General features: G+C 40.3%; 1 protein-coding gene across 1 annotated transcript in view; it reads right to left on the bottom strand.

The window, feature by feature from the left end:
* LOC107867923 (E3 ubiquitin-protein ligase BRE1-like 1) overlaps nucleotides 1-13,015 on the bottom strand; it is a 33,407-nt gene extending 20,392 nt beyond the window's left edge. Inside the window, exons 1-12 of the mRNA XM_016714417.2 lie at nucleotides 12,828-13,015; nucleotides 10,402-10,563; nucleotides 10,113-10,200; nucleotides 8,762-8,983; nucleotides 8,508-8,669; nucleotides 5,927-6,120; nucleotides 5,756-5,839; nucleotides 5,529-5,648; nucleotides 5,258-5,444; nucleotides 4,990-5,150; nucleotides 4,821-4,892; nucleotides 4,520-4,596 (exon numbers count right to left, since the gene is read on the bottom strand). Of these exons, the coding sequence (XP_016569903.1) occupies nucleotides 4,520-4,596; nucleotides 4,821-4,892; nucleotides 4,990-5,150; nucleotides 5,258-5,444; nucleotides 5,529-5,648; nucleotides 5,756-5,839; nucleotides 5,927-6,120; nucleotides 8,508-8,669; nucleotides 8,762-8,983; nucleotides 10,113-10,200; nucleotides 10,402-10,563; nucleotides 12,828-12,935 (1,637 nt within the window). The 5' untranslated portion in view covers nucleotides 12,936-13,015. The remainder of the gene's footprint in view (nucleotides 1-4,519; nucleotides 4,597-4,820; nucleotides 4,893-4,989; nucleotides 5,151-5,257; nucleotides 5,445-5,528; nucleotides 5,649-5,755; nucleotides 5,840-5,926; nucleotides 6,121-8,507; nucleotides 8,670-8,761; nucleotides 8,984-10,112; nucleotides 10,201-10,401; nucleotides 10,564-12,827) is intronic.
* Between the last annotated feature and the right edge of the window lie 2,349 nt (nucleotides 13,016-15,364).

Consider the following 15,364-nt stretch of genomic DNA (forward strand, 5'->3'; position numbering starts at 1 on the left):
GTGCAGACCCCCACCCCACCCTTACCTGCCCTGCCCGTACCCCCCCCCGACAGGGTACACCAGCCCTCCCCCCAGCCGCCACCTGGTCCCCAGCCAGCCGCCACCCGGTCCCCAGCCGCCACCCGCCGCTCCGTCTCCAGCAGCCGCAGCCCCAAGCGTAATCCGATGACCTCTAACCTTTGTTATTTTCGTTATTTCATATTTCATTGTATTTCATTATTGCATATTCCATTCTTAGTATTATTTCAGTATTGCATATTCCATTATTGAGTATAGTTTTGTTTCGGGAGTATTCCTTTGAATTTGTGTGAGCCTTGTATTTCTTTGTTGCTGCTGCTTTGATACTACCACCGTGTATATCTGTATATTTTTATACTTTCGTGTAGTTGTGGCTGTGGGTGGTAATGGGTGGATAGGGTCATGTCCGAGGGGGTTGGGGCGTGGGGCCGTGGTGGGGGCAGGGGATGAGGAGAGGGCGGGAGTGGGAGGGAGGCCAAGGTTTGGCCGCGGGGCGGGGAGGGAGGGCAGTGGAGGGCGGGACGGTAGGCTGAGGGTTGGGTCTTGGAATATAGGGACCCTTCAGGGTAAGTCCATAGAGCTCGTGAAGATTCTTAGGAAGAGGAGGATCAACATTGCGTGTGTCCAAGAGACCAAGTGGGTAGGGTCTAAGGCTAGGGATGTGGATGGTTACAAGCTGTGGTACTCTGGGAGCGACAGGCGTAGGAATGGAGTTGGCATCTTAGTAGATGAAGAGCTTAGAGGTCAGGTAGTGGAGGTGAAGAGGATCAACGATAGGTTGATGACTATTAAGTTGGTCATTCGGGGGTTTACCCTGAACGTGTGTAGTGCTTATGCGCTGCAAGTGGGAACGGAGGGGGAGGAGAAAACGCGGTTTTGGGAGGCTTTGGAGGAGGTGGTGAGAGGCGTGCCTAGTTCGGAGAAGATTGTTGTAGCAGGGGATTTCAACGGGCACATCGGGGCGCTACCGGGAGGCTTTGGGGATGTGTATGGTGGTTTTGGTTTTGGGGAGAGAAATGAAGAGGGGGCGACCCTATTGGAGTTTGCGAGGGCCTTTGGGCTGGTGGTGGTGAACTCGGGCTTCCCGAAGAAGGACGAGCACCTAATCACCTTTCGGAGCGCGGTAGCCAGGACTCAGATTGACTTTTTGTTGCTTAGGAAAGGGGATAGGGCGTTGTGTAAGGACTGTAAAGTCATCCCGAGTGAGAATCTTTCGACCCAGCATAGGCTCTTGGTTATGGATTTGGGTATAAAGAAGAATAGAAAGAGGAGTAGTAAGGAGGGTAGACCGAGAATTAAGTGGGGCGGCCTGACGCCAGTGAATGCGTGGGAGATAGGGGAGAGGTTGGCGGGAATGGGGGTGTGGGAGTGTAGGGGGGACGTGGATAGTATGTGGGACAGGGCGGCAAGGTGCATCAGGGAGAATGCAAGTGAGGTGTTGGGTGTTTCTAGGGGCCGGGCCGGGCACCATCGGGGGGATTGGTGGTGGAATGAAGAGGTGGAGAAGAAAGTGGGGACCAAGAAAGGGGCGTATGCTAAGTTGGTGGAAAGTAAGGACGAAGAGGAGAAGCGGGTGTACAGGAAAGAGTACAAGCTAGCGAGGAAGGAGGCGAAGTCAGCAGTCACGGCTGCTAAGACGGCCGCTTTTGAGAGCTTGTATGCAGGGTTACAGGGGAAAGGAGGGGAGAAAAAGTTGTTTAGACTCGCTAAGGCTAGGGAGAGGAAGGGTCGTGACCTCGATCAGGTGAGGTGCATTAAGGGGGAGGACGGTAGAGTGTTGGTGGAGGACGGCCACATCAAGAAGAGATGGCAGTCGTATTTTTATGGGCTCTTGAATGACGAAGGGGATAGAGCTATTGTGTTAGGGGAACTGGAGCACTCAGAGGAGTGTCGGGATTTTAGCTACTGTAGACGTTTTAAGGTAGAAGAGGTTAGACAGGCTGTCCGCAGGATGCGAAGGGGTAGGGCGACAGGGCCGGATGAGATACCGGTGGAGTTTTGGAAGTTCGTTGGAGAGGCTGGTGTAAGTTGGTTGACTGGATTGTTTAATGAAATTTTCAGGACGGCAAAGATGCCCGAGGCGTGAAGGTGGAGTACCATGATCCCTCTCTATAAGAATAAGGGGGACATTCAGAGTTGCGATAACTATAGGGGGATTAAGTTATTGAGTCACTCGATGAAGATCTGGGAGAGAGTGGTCGAGGTGAGGCTGAGACGGATAGTGTCTATTTCGGAGAACCAGTTCGGATTTATGCCCGGCCGCTCGACGACGGAGGCAATCCACCTGGTACGGAGGTTGGTGGAGCAGTATAGGGAGAGGAAGAAGGATCTGCACATGGTGTTTATCGACCTGGAGAAGGCTTACGACAAAGTCCCCAGGGAGGTGCTTTGGAGATGCTTGGAGGTGAGTGGGGTACCGCTGGCATATATCAGAGTAATTAAGGATATGTATGATGGAGCGAAAACCCAGGTGAGGACGGCGGGAGGAGATTCGGAGCATTTCACTGTCCTGACAGGATTGCATCAGGGATCTACTCTTAGTCCCTTTTTGTTTGCGTTGGTGATGGATGTGTTGACGCGGCGTATTCAAGGGGAGGTGCCGTGGTGTATGCTTTTTGCAGACGATGTAGTTCTGATAGATGAGACTCGAGGGGGTGTGAATGACAAATTAGAGGTGTGGAGGCGAACTCTTGAGTCTAAAGGGTTCAGGGTGAGCAGAAGCAAGACAGAGTATGTGGAATGCAAGTTTGATGACGTGAGGCGGGAGAATGAGGTAGTAGTGAAGCTGGAAGCTCAGGAGGTATGCAAGAGGGACAAGTTCAAGTATCTTGGGTCCGTGATCCAGAGTAACGGTGAGATTGACGAGGATGTCTCGCACCGTATTGGGGCGGGATGGATGAAGTGGAAACTCGCGTCGGGGGTGCTGTGTGATAAGAAGGTGCCGCCCAAGCTTAAAGGCAAATTCTACAGGGTGGTAGTCCGTCCGGCCTTGCTGTATGGAGCGGAGTGTTGGCCAGTTAAGAACTCCCACATCCAAAAAATGAAGGTGGCAGAAATGCGGATGTTGCGCTGGATGTGTGGACTGACTAGAGGGGATAGAGTTCGGAATGAGACTATCCGGGAGAAGGTTGGTGTGACTTCAGTGGAGTGCAAGATGCGGGAAGCACGATTGAGATGGTTCGGACACGTGAAGCGGAGGAGCATAGATGCCCCGGTCCGTAGGTGTGAGAGGCTAGTGTTGGATGGTTTTAGGCGGGGTAGGGGTAGGCCGAAGAAGTACTGGGGTGAGGTGGTTAGGCGGGACATGGAACAGTTACAGCTCACCGAGGACATGACCCTAGATAGGAAGGTCTGGAGGACGCGAATTACGGCAGAGGATTAGGGCCAGTTCGGGTCGCTAGTGTAGGGAATTACTTGGTGGGGGTTGTATTCTTGTCATGATTCCGTGTTCCGTGTTCCATGTTGTATTACGAATCTGTGTGCTTTCCCCTGCTTTCCTCTGCTTTATATTACTTATGGGTGCCGTATTTATGTTATGTAATCTGCTTCTGTGCTGCACTATGTGTTTGTGTGGTATCTCGTGCCTTGAGCCGGGGGTCTATCGGAAACAGCCTTTCTACTTCATCAGAGGTAGAGGTATGGACTGCGTACATCTTACCCCCCAGACCCCACTAGGTGGGAATACACTGGATTTGTTGTTGTTGTTGTTGTAATAAAGGCAGTACCTGATTGCACGTAATTAGATATTGCAACAGAAGGTGAGTCATGTTTAATCAAGAATCGGTGAAGATGCTGAATTTCACCGAAGGCAAAGTTTCTCCTGAAGTCATCTCCCCCACAGTTTTAATAGGACTTCAAATCAGAAAATAGAATTTCCTAAACCTCCAGAAGGAAATCATCTTTAAATAAGTCCCTCGGAGAAGAAAAAACTGGAAAAAAAATTGCCGGATAGATCTGTCTAGCCCGAAAACTGCCTTGCCGGAGCCCTAACTCTGGTGATCGAAAAATCCAATGAAGCTTGGTGGGTAGGCTCGAAATCTGACAGACAAACCCAAGCAAGAAAAAATCTTGAAAAAATTCCGCCGGAGGTAGCCTTTGCAGACAGCTTCAAGGAGGGAGAAAATTTGACCTCTTTTTAATAAGCAGGAACCATATTGCTGCTGTGAGGGAGAAAAACTCACCTCAAAAAGGCACCAATGGCTTTGATACTATGTAGAAGTTGAGGAAAAAAAGGTTTTTTGTATTTCAGTATGTCTTTTCATCCCATGAAAAGGGATATTTTTACAAGTGAATCCTAATTGATTAAGGAAAGACAATCAATTACAATTTTCTTCTATTTTATAATTATGCTAGCAATGGAAAAATAGAATCTCCTAAAACATGCTAATTAACAACACAATCAACACTTAATCACATGACACACATTAAGCGTGCAGCAGGAAACTCTTAGAAAAAAAAAGTGACTTCACTTGATCAGAATAAACATTTAACCATGTCTTACCTTGAGAAAGTAGATTCACGCTTATACATTTCCAAAATGAGCTTTAACTGCATGTCACTCTCTTTCAAATCATTAACCTACGCCAGGAAATTCAAACCAAGGAGCAACCTAATGTTAAAATGTACTCTGTGAAGCACCTGAAATCAAAAACACTCATAGAAGAGGCCAAAAAATTGCAAGTGACATGGCATAATGAAGTGAGAACTAACTTAAAATTAACAAAGCACCCAACAAGAGTAACAGACCGAAAATAGATGGTGAAAGACTGCAAGCAGAGAGACAAGAGCAAGGTTGAACATACCATAGCTTGCAACTTCAGCATTTCAGTCACCTGGGAAGCTGACTTGGTAGACAATGTTTCCAACTCTTTCGACTATTAAAAAGGGAATTAAAAAAGGGCATTAAGTTTAGAGAAATGACCATTTAAAAAATAAGGGAATCATATGAGTTAGTGTTTTTAGCACCCAAACCTTCCGGTCAAGCATACTGGAAAGTGACTGAAAATCAGCTCGTAGTGAATGGACATCTGAAGCAGTCTCCTTATAAGTACTTAATTGATTCTGCATATTGCCCATTGTTTCAGGGAATGAAGAAACCAATTTTTTAAATTCTGCAATTATTTCTTTCCTACCTGAAACAAATGGCATCTATATTAAATATTGCTGCATGTTGCTACATCGAAATACACATTTTAAGGAAAACAAAATAGCAACCAAAAACAACTGCTTTTCTATATACCAGGTTCTCTTGATGCTTCTTCCAGCTTGGCCTCGATCATATTTCTTTCTTGCATGTGTTTCTGTATCTCCTTTTCTAACCAGGCTATTCTTGAATCAGCAACAGTGGAAGATCGCCGAAAAACATCAATTATATCATTCTTCAAATTCATTTCTTTTTCCCTCCACGTAAGATTGTCTTTCTCCACCTAGGTTAATCGGAAAAAAAAAATTAGCAACAAGATAAACCAAATAAAGAACAAAATAAAATTGAACTACTAAGCAGCTACAACCTGTAGCTTCTCATATAGGGACTGATACAGAGATACATCTTCTTTAGATTTCGCAAGTTGCTCTTTAACCAAGGCATATGGTTGGGAAGAGCATATGGCTTTCACATTCTTAAGTTTGTTCTGTCAAGGAAATATCCATTCAACAAATGAGATGCTACAATAGCAAAACAGAGAGAACACTAGCAACAAGAGAGCGGAAGAAGGAAATCAAGCAAACCAAAGTTTACCTGTAAGTTAGACAACTGCTTCAATATGTCTATCCGTTCTTCATGAAGACGATTGAGCTCGAGTAAACGGAAAGAGGATTGGTCCTGTAAACAAGATCTTGTTCATATAATACATTCACCTACTTAAATGGGATCCAAACATGAGTGCAAACGCACAAACCAGTAAATTACCAAATACTCCTTAAGGGTGGACTCCATATCCTGCATGTCTCTCTGCTTGTCTCTCGCCTTATCATTAGCAGAGTGCTTATTTCCAAGATTCAGAACAGGGAAGAGGACCCCCTTAGCAGCATCTTTCTCTGCTTTTAGTATTGCCAGTTTTCTATTACTCTCATCCAAATGCGCTACGGTTTTCTCCAACTCCCCTTCACAATGACAGAAAAGAAAGTTGATCTCAAAAAAAAACCGTTGGCTCATGTGGAATCAATATTCATGATGGCATTACCAAAGTTGACAGTTTTGACTGAAAATCCCATAGAATAGATCAGAAAAAGCACGTGAAACAAATTCTTATAACTAAGCTGACTAAGCATTTGATTAATCACCCTAATGCATTTGATATTGATTGTACACCAAAAATTGTTTTCATTTTGTACACCAAAAATTGTTTTCATTTACTTAAACTTAAAAGGGGAATATAGATTGCTTCTTGCTTCCTACCTGTATTTAAGATGACGCTTGACAAACTTCCCAAGGATAATCAAGAAAATTTAAAATCATATTGGAAAGGACAATTAGCTGTTACTTTTTTGTTTGAGAAAGGTAAAGGTTGTTGTGAGAAATATACATCATCAACAAACCCAGTGTATTCCCACCTGGTGGGGTCTGGGGGGTAGGATGTACGCAGTCCATACCTCTACCTCTGACGAAGTAGAAAGGCTGTTTCCGATAGACCCCCGGCTCAAGACACGCGGGTCTGGGGGGGGTAGGCTGTTGTGAGAAATATAAGAGAATAATATTATTGAATTGTTGTATCTAAATTATTACATTGAGACCCTGTTTATATACACTACACTAGACTCCTTTTCCAACTAGGTCATTGACATTACAATCCTTTTTCAAGTAGGATTCTACTTACTATTCTTATTCCTATTCCTACTCATATTTTAGCACTCTCCCTTAAGTTGGTGCATACAAGGCATATGTACCAAGCTTGTTATGGAGGTAATTAATATGAGGATTGTTGAGGGACTTGGTGAAGAAATTTGCAAGAAAATTGTTAAGGATTGTTCTGGACGTTTGGGAGACCTTAACTAAAAAGGAACAAACTGAAAAAGTGATCTGGAAAGTAGTAAACATCGCCGAAAAGTCTATCTGTCGCTGGAAAATTGCCGGAAACTGGTATTAAATATATGAGTCATCTCGAAATCAAGAGATGAGTAGATCTTGAACAAGAAAGTCACCGAAGAACTGGTTGGAACATGCTCACGCACTGGATTATTACATTTGATGGCTAAAAAGTGGTCACAATCTGATAAAAAATTATATAGGTAGGGTCAGAATGACGGCACAATCCTACTAAGAAAGAGAATTATATGAGTAGGGTCGAAATAATGGCACGACCTTACTGAGAAAGAGAATTATATGGGTAGGATCGAAATGACGGCACGACCCTGTTGAGAAATAGAAATTATATAGGTAAGGCGAAATGACGACACGACCCTACTGGAAAATAGAAATTATATGGGTAGAGTCGGAATGACGGCACAACCCTACTGAAAAAGAGAAATTATATACGAGTAGGATCAGAATAACGGCATAACCCTACTTAAAAAGAGAAATTATATGAGTAGGGTCCGAATGATGGCATGACTACGCAAATCAGATTTGAGGAGTCACCGTAAAGACGCATGGTACTATGCAAATCAGATCTAAGGAGTCACCGGAAAAGTGCACGCTGCTATGCAACTCAGATATGAGAAAGTAATCCGAAAAGATGCACGGTACTATGCAAATTAAATATGAGTAGTCTAGAGAAATGTACGATGCTATGCAAATCTGGTATGAGAAAGTAGTCACCGAATAAATGCATGATGCTACTCAAATCATATATGAGAAAATAGTCACCAAAAAGATACATTGTGACCCAACCTTTGCTAACATAATCATTGGTCAGATGGGCGGCATATATGGGTCATACTGCTGTCGGCAGCGGAAGCTCTTTAATTATCTACAAAGATTGTAGAGGCTCTGATACCATGTGAGAAATATAAGAGAATAATATTATTGAATTGTTGTATCTAAATTATTAGATTGAGACCCCATTTTTAGAAACTGCACGAGACTCATTTTCCAACTAGGACACTGACATTACAATCCTTTCCCAAGTAGGATTCTATTTACTATTCCTATTCCAATTCATACTCATATTCTAATAGTTGCAATTAGCTATCAATGTTTCTACCGGCTATGCATCTTTTCTCTCAGGAATTTCTGATATCATGCTTTAACGACTAAAGCAAAAGTCAGTTTATACACTACAACCATACCGGAGACGATACAAAATGAGAAAAAAAGTGCTAATTCAATAACCGACCCAAAGTGACCAGAATTCTGACGGTAGAAAAAAACATTATCAAGTTTAAACATCAACACAACATGCTTGAGTAAACAGTATTTGACTAAATTAAACAAGTTGACACCTAACATGACCAACTACAAAGTAAAATTTCAAAATTCAGAGTATTTTGAGTTCCCCAATAATAAGATGTCAAAAACTTAGCGTTAACTTGACTAGAGAATAAGGAGTTACCTCTTAAACACTTAAGCTCAGCTTTATTCTTTGCATCAGTATCTCTATGATTCTGTAATGCACCGGCCAGGGATCGATGCTTCAAATGAAGTTCATTTATTGTCTGCCTAAGATTTTTAACCCCTATATGCAAATCACTCGATGAATTTTGGAGGCATGATCCTACAGAGCAAGAAATTAGAATAAATTAAAACTGGAGAAGGAGTAAGGCTGTATCATTTGAATTGGAGATAAAACATTTGAGAACTTCTTACCGTCTTCAGGAAGCACCTTGAGATCAGCACACAGCTTGTCCTTCATTTGCCAAATGTCATCTACAGTGGATACTATATTCTGCAATATATTCATGATCTTTTGATCATCCATTTTCTTGTGTTCATATTCTGTTTGATTGTTAACAGCGGAGCTGCTTTCAGTTGCACCAGTTTGTAAAAGGCGACTTAAGAAAGAATCCCCGCATGCGTGGAAAGAACCATCTAACGACAAGATGATACAAATACAGATGAGAGAAACAAATTGAACCAATTTCAGGAAACGTATATCTCCAATTTTTTTATTTTACTAGGAGAACACAATAACACAAACTAAGTTAGAAGAGATAGGAATCTTCAGAATAAACCTATCTTACCATAAGAGTGTGTAGGGAAACAGCCGGAAAAATATAACACCAGATAAAACACTTTTACTAAATTCGTATTCAAGGTAAGATAACAAAAAGTCTTTATACAATATCTTGAGGTCCATCAACAATATATTAACTGGTTGGATAGACAGGGCTCACAAATTTAACAGCAGTGTAGTAAACAAGACAATATAGGCTAGATGGCAAAAAGAAAACAAAAACAAAAAGCATGAAACATGTACTATATACCCTAGTGTTCAATGTGTGAGAATGTTCTGCACCACACCCTCTAAACAACGCATTAGTGTCTGCCATCTGCTCTTGGAAACCAACACCAAACTTGAAGCGCTTATTGGAAGGCCAAAAAGCACCTTACACTATAGAATCATCTCTCTTTCCACTACATTACCTCCCACGTTTTACTTCAAGAGTTCCGGGACAGAGAAAAAAAGGAACAAGGTAGTTAGACAATGGAGTTCAAGATAAAACATGTAACACCTCTTTTTAGGGTTAATGTTATATCCCTCACTATAGATTTCTGGATAATTTCAATTTGAGCCACCAATTAATTGAGAAGGGCTATAATGACCTACTAGTTTACCTAATTAACACTACCAGTGATCCACTACAGAGTTTAATTATCTTCGCTTCTACTTCCAACTGAGAAAAAAAACAAGAAGTAGATATTAGAATTAGTTTTTTTTGAGATAAAATAGATATTAGAATTAGTTTTCAATAATCATCAATGAAAAAAATTACTTATCAGCTTATCATAGCTAATTAAGTTATAAATAGTTAGAATGCTGCACATACTGTTACATCAAACTTCTTTAAAAAATCTAGATAGCATCCCATCCTGATAGGCACAGCGAATCAGAACCTTGCTAACCCTTTCGTTGCACAATCACGCTATGTTCCTTTTTAGAAAGGAGCGTTTGGGAATTAACGAGAAACAAAAACTAGCATAGACGAGCATCTCGTACCTTCTGCATTAGACTGATGGTTACTTGCATTTCCATGTCTTAACGGATCCTTTGCGTGCATGGTACATACCTCCAGCTTATCAACCAACTAGTAAAGAAGCAAGTCAAAAGTTCCATTCAGAAATACGCAGTAACATACAGGACATGGAAAAACATGTCCATACATGTGTCTAAAGGTCAATGTGTGTGTATCTTGAGGACCAGACTGACAGTACACATATAGAGAGCACAAATTTATGTTAGCTAATATCATGCTTAAGCATCCAATTACAGCAACAAAATAAAATACCTCTTCCCATGATTTCTGAATAACTGCTACAGTGTTATCGTATGGCTTCTGTTTATCCCTCAATTCAGTGAATTTATCTTCAAGAACCGCAATCTCAATTTTCTGAGCTTCTAGCTTTTGAGAGAGTTTTTGATTTTGATGCAGTAGAACTGCAGTGTCAAGCTATAGCAAGCAAAAAATAATGACCATGAATGAAACAAAATTTGTAGGAGCATTTCTTTTGAAACGCAAAAAAAAACAAATTTGAAATATTATAATTGATGTTAACTTTCTGCTAGTATTGCAGTCTATTTTCTATTTAGTTATCAAGGTTACGTGATCATTGTTCATATGGAAATTACTGGACTTCTTTATATTCCGTTTGGCTGACTAGTTTATCAATATGTTCGAAATATACTCAACATATACACTATATGTATGTAATTATATGTATAGTATATGTATATTTAGTATAAAGTATGCGTAACCTATATACTTTGTAAATATTTTGTAAACTAGATCACTCAAAGACATTTAGAATACAATCAAAAAGATGGGATACCCTTCGACAATTTTAATTTCGAAGAAAGTGAAGACTAAACAATTCTGTGACGTGAAAATTAGAAGCAATAAACATATTAATACCCCCAAAATGAGCAATGGAGAAAATAAACAAATGGAACGAAGGCACAAGTTTGATTGGTTTAGGGGAGGAACCACTCAAAAGGGACCACACAACAATGGCTCATAACTATGGCTCATAACTGGAGAACATAAAAAGAATGTCTCCTAGCTGCAAAAGAACGGCTCCCAACTGAAAATGTCTCTCTAATAGAAAGCCATTTTTCCTTTCACAAAAAGTTAACTCGGACTTCTTACTTGAAGGAAAAGTCAGACAGCATAAGAAAGATTCCAGCCTATTATTTACTTCAATCCCTCTATTGTCTTCTATTTTTTTTTGCTTTCGGGGGGGGTCATGAGAAGACCTGTACCCCAGATTAGACACTACCAAAACTTCATTAGCATTGCACCCAAGGGTGTGGCCTAGTGATAAATGAAATGGGTTGAGAACCATGAGGTCTCAAGTTCAAAATCCCAACGGAGACAAAATAACACTAGGTGATTTCTTCCCAACCGTCCTAAACTCGGTGGACAGAGTTAACTAGTACCTGGTATCTGTTGCTAGTGGAAGATGACCCTGACCCCACAATTATCAACAACAACATACCCAGTGTTGCCCCCCCCCACACACACAGTGGCGTCTAGGGAGGGTAAAGTATATGCAGTCGGTACCACTTCTGAGGTAGAGAAGCTATTTCCAATAGATCTTCGGCTCAAGACAAATACACTCTAGAAAAAGATGTTACAGAGGTACAAAAACAGATAGTAACAGAATAATACTAAAATAAAATAATACTACAAGCGATCTACCCGAAACAACATACATCAACAAGAATCCAGGAACACAAAACTACAAGTGCATCACTACAAGTACTAATAAGCATAACACTCCTACCTACTAGCATGGACACAAACCGACATCCTACCCTTCTACCCTATTACGCATTCGCCACACTTACCTATCTAAGGTCATGTCCTCGGTAAGCTACAACTGCGCCATATCCTGTCTAATCACCTCCCCAAATATTTCTTTGGTCTACCTCTACACCTCATGAATCCATCCATAGTCAACCTCTCACACCTCTGTAATGAGGCACTCATGCATCTCCTCATATATCCGAACCTTCTCAATCTCGCTTCCTGCATCATCTTCCACCAAAGTCACTCCCACCTTATCTCGGATATCCTCATGTCTAATCCTCTCTCTCCAAGTAAACTCACACATCCATCCCGGCATCCTCATCTCCGCCACCTTCATCCACTGGATGTGAAAATTCTTGACCCGACAACAATCTGCTACATACAACATCATAACTGGCCTACCCGCCACTATGTAGAACTTGTCCTTAAACTTCGGAGGCACCTTCTTATCACACAAGACTCCAGAAGTGAGCCTCCATTTCATCCATCTTGCACCAATACAGTGAGTGACATATCCTGCCCCCGGCCCCATAGTTATCAAAAAAGATCACAACGGTTTCATCACCTGGCAGTATACTTTCCTTCTAACTATATTACCTATTCCAAATCAACAAAATTATACAATCAACCACCCCTTCCAACCCAATTTGCTTTCCGGAAACAAAATTTGTATATCTTTAAACCCAATAAGAAAACGAAACATAATACAAATAAAAGCATTAGTGAACAGTGTTAGTTTTCATAAAACAAACAACTAACAACCATTTAGAGTCTTGCCGAGAATAACAAAAAAAAATGCAAATGATAAATATACAACAACAAAAGAAAACATAAATTATGCAATTGAATTTCAATGAAACCAAAGTGAACCGTGCATATTAAGAGGCGAGGGAGAGAGTACTAACCGGTAGCAAGGTTTCCATTGGTGAAAAAAAGCAGAAAATAGTGAAATTGGTAATATGGTTAACAGTCTCTTTGGTAATTGGTATCTCCGGCAAACAACTAATAACCATCAGAAAACGAACATTTCTTTTTGAGAGTAAGGTCGAGCAAAACGAGTTTTGAGTTACATTTCGTTTTTTTACTCTTTCTATTTTGATTTGTAGCTTCGATTTCTCTTTTTCTTTTCTTTTTTTGCCCTTTTCTTTTTTTTTTTCCTTTTTTATTTTTTCTGTTTATTTCCTATTTTTTTACTTTTTTCTTTTCTATCTCTAACTTTTATTTCTCTTTTTTTCCTTTTTATTTTTTCACACTTTTTCATTCTATTTTATATTTCTTCATTTTTAAAAAATGTGTCTACATCGAACACAAATCATGGGTGATATTGTTTCCAACATAATTTAATTCATGGAAAATAAACTTCAACGACAAATAAAAATATGAAAAAATAAAAGTTTTATTGATAAACGATGGGGTACAAATCTGTTCCTCCCTTGATTCTTCTCTCTTGATTTTCTCTGTTTTAACTACTGTGTTGTTGACACATATGTGACTACCTGTTCCACTGATGTGTAGCACTGATAGGAGTAGATATGTAGTTAGTTAGTTAGTTATATATTGCTGAGTCAGCCATATAAGGGGTTGAAAGTTGTTAGAGGTTGTTAGACAATGTTTAGTTAGGTGTAATGAGGTGTCAAATAGAATATTCTAGAAGGAGTAGTTATTAGATATTTTGTATATCTTTCATAACCTATGTAAGGTACAATATCAGATTGTAACACGTGATTTTGATAATGAGTAAAGCTTACAACTTCACTCTCTCATTTCTTCTTCCTTGTTCATGAATCATCAAGCATATGCTTGATTTTCACATGGTATCAAAGCCAGGCCCATTCCAAATATTTGTTCACCGATGGTGGGCCCCCATATATATTTTCCACACTCCAGTTAGCCTGTGCGTGTTGTCCACGCTACAGTTATCCTGGGGCGTGCGGGGGAGTGTTAAGTATCCCATATCGGAAGAGGAAAGGGTCATTGGTCTCCTTATAAGGCTTGGGCAATCCTCCTCATCATGGGCTAGCTTTTGAGGTGTGAGTTAGGTCCAAGACCAATATTAACATCTGTTCCACTTATGTGTAGCACTAATAAGAGTAGATATGCAGTTAGTTAGTTAGTTGTATATTGTTAAGTCAGTCGTATAAAGGGTTGAAAATTGTTAGAGATTGTTAGACAATGTTTAGTTAGGTGCAATGAGGTGTCAAATAGAATATTCTAAAAGGAGGTAGTTATTAGATATTTTGTATATCTTTCATAGCCTATATAAGGTACAATATCTGATTGTAACATGTGATTTTAATGATGAATAAAGCTTACAACTTCACTCTCTCATTTCTTCTTCCTTGTTCATGAATCATCAAGCTGTGATGCTTGATTTTCACATTCTCCATAATTCAAGGGCCGTCAGTAGCATATTTCTCGAATGTATGAAGATTTGAAAATGAATTTCTCCGTAATTTGAGGGTCGTTAGTGGCGTATTTCTCGAATGTAGGAACATTTGGATTTGATCTCCATGGAAGGAGGGTTTGTCTTCTTGATGTATTTGATTATCAAGAAGAGAGGGTTTTGATCTTTTTAAATATCCCATGAATTTATTGGGACTTTTCAGATCTTTGATCTCTTTGTGAATATCCCGTGAATTTGTAGGATACTGGAGATGCCTCTTTAAAAGGATATTTGCCCCGTTTATATAGGCATAATTTAGGGTTTAGGTTGAGTAGTCATCAAGCTAGATATAGGGTAGCGTAGCCCTCAAGAACTCTAACCAAAATCGAACTCTTTTTGTAGAGTCCACAAAATTTCAATGTCTACAAATGCCCCATGCTTCAAGACTTGTCGGAGTGTAGACTTGATAAACTCAAAGACGAGTCTTGAAGTACCATTTCCATCTTTACGATCCTGCGGCTATAGTTTTGCATATTTGATTTATGAGAGAAGAGATGAAGGGCAGATTTTGTCCCACTAGGCGTGCCAATTTGTTTCCAACATAATTTAATTAATGGAAAATAAACTTCAACCACAAATAAAAATATGAAAAAACAACAGTTTGATTGATAAACGATGGGGGTACAAATCTGTTCCTTCCTTGATTCCTCTCTCTTGATTTTCTCCTTAATTCGAGGGCCGTTAGTGGCGTATTTCTCGAACGTAAGAACATTTGGATTTGATCTCCATGAAATGAGGTTTTGTTTTCTTGATGTATTTGATTATCAAGAAGAGAGGGTTTTGATCTTTATGAATATCCCATGAATTTATTGGGACTTTTCAGATCTTTGATCTCTTTGTGAATATCCCGTGAATTTGTAGAATACTGAAGATGCCTCTTTAAAAGGATATTTGCCCCCTTTATATAGACATAATTTAGGGTTTAGGTCGAGTGGTCATCAAGCTAGATTTAGGGTAACGTAGCCCTCAAGAACTCTAACCAAAATTGAACTCTTTTTG

This window comes from Capsicum annuum, chromosome 4 (assembly GCF_002878395.1).
Source record: "Capsicum annuum cultivar UCD-10X-F1 chromosome 4, UCD10Xv1.1, whole genome shotgun sequence".
In the NCBI taxonomy this organism is placed as follows: Eukaryota; Viridiplantae; Streptophyta; class Magnoliopsida; order Solanales; family Solanaceae; genus Capsicum; species Capsicum annuum.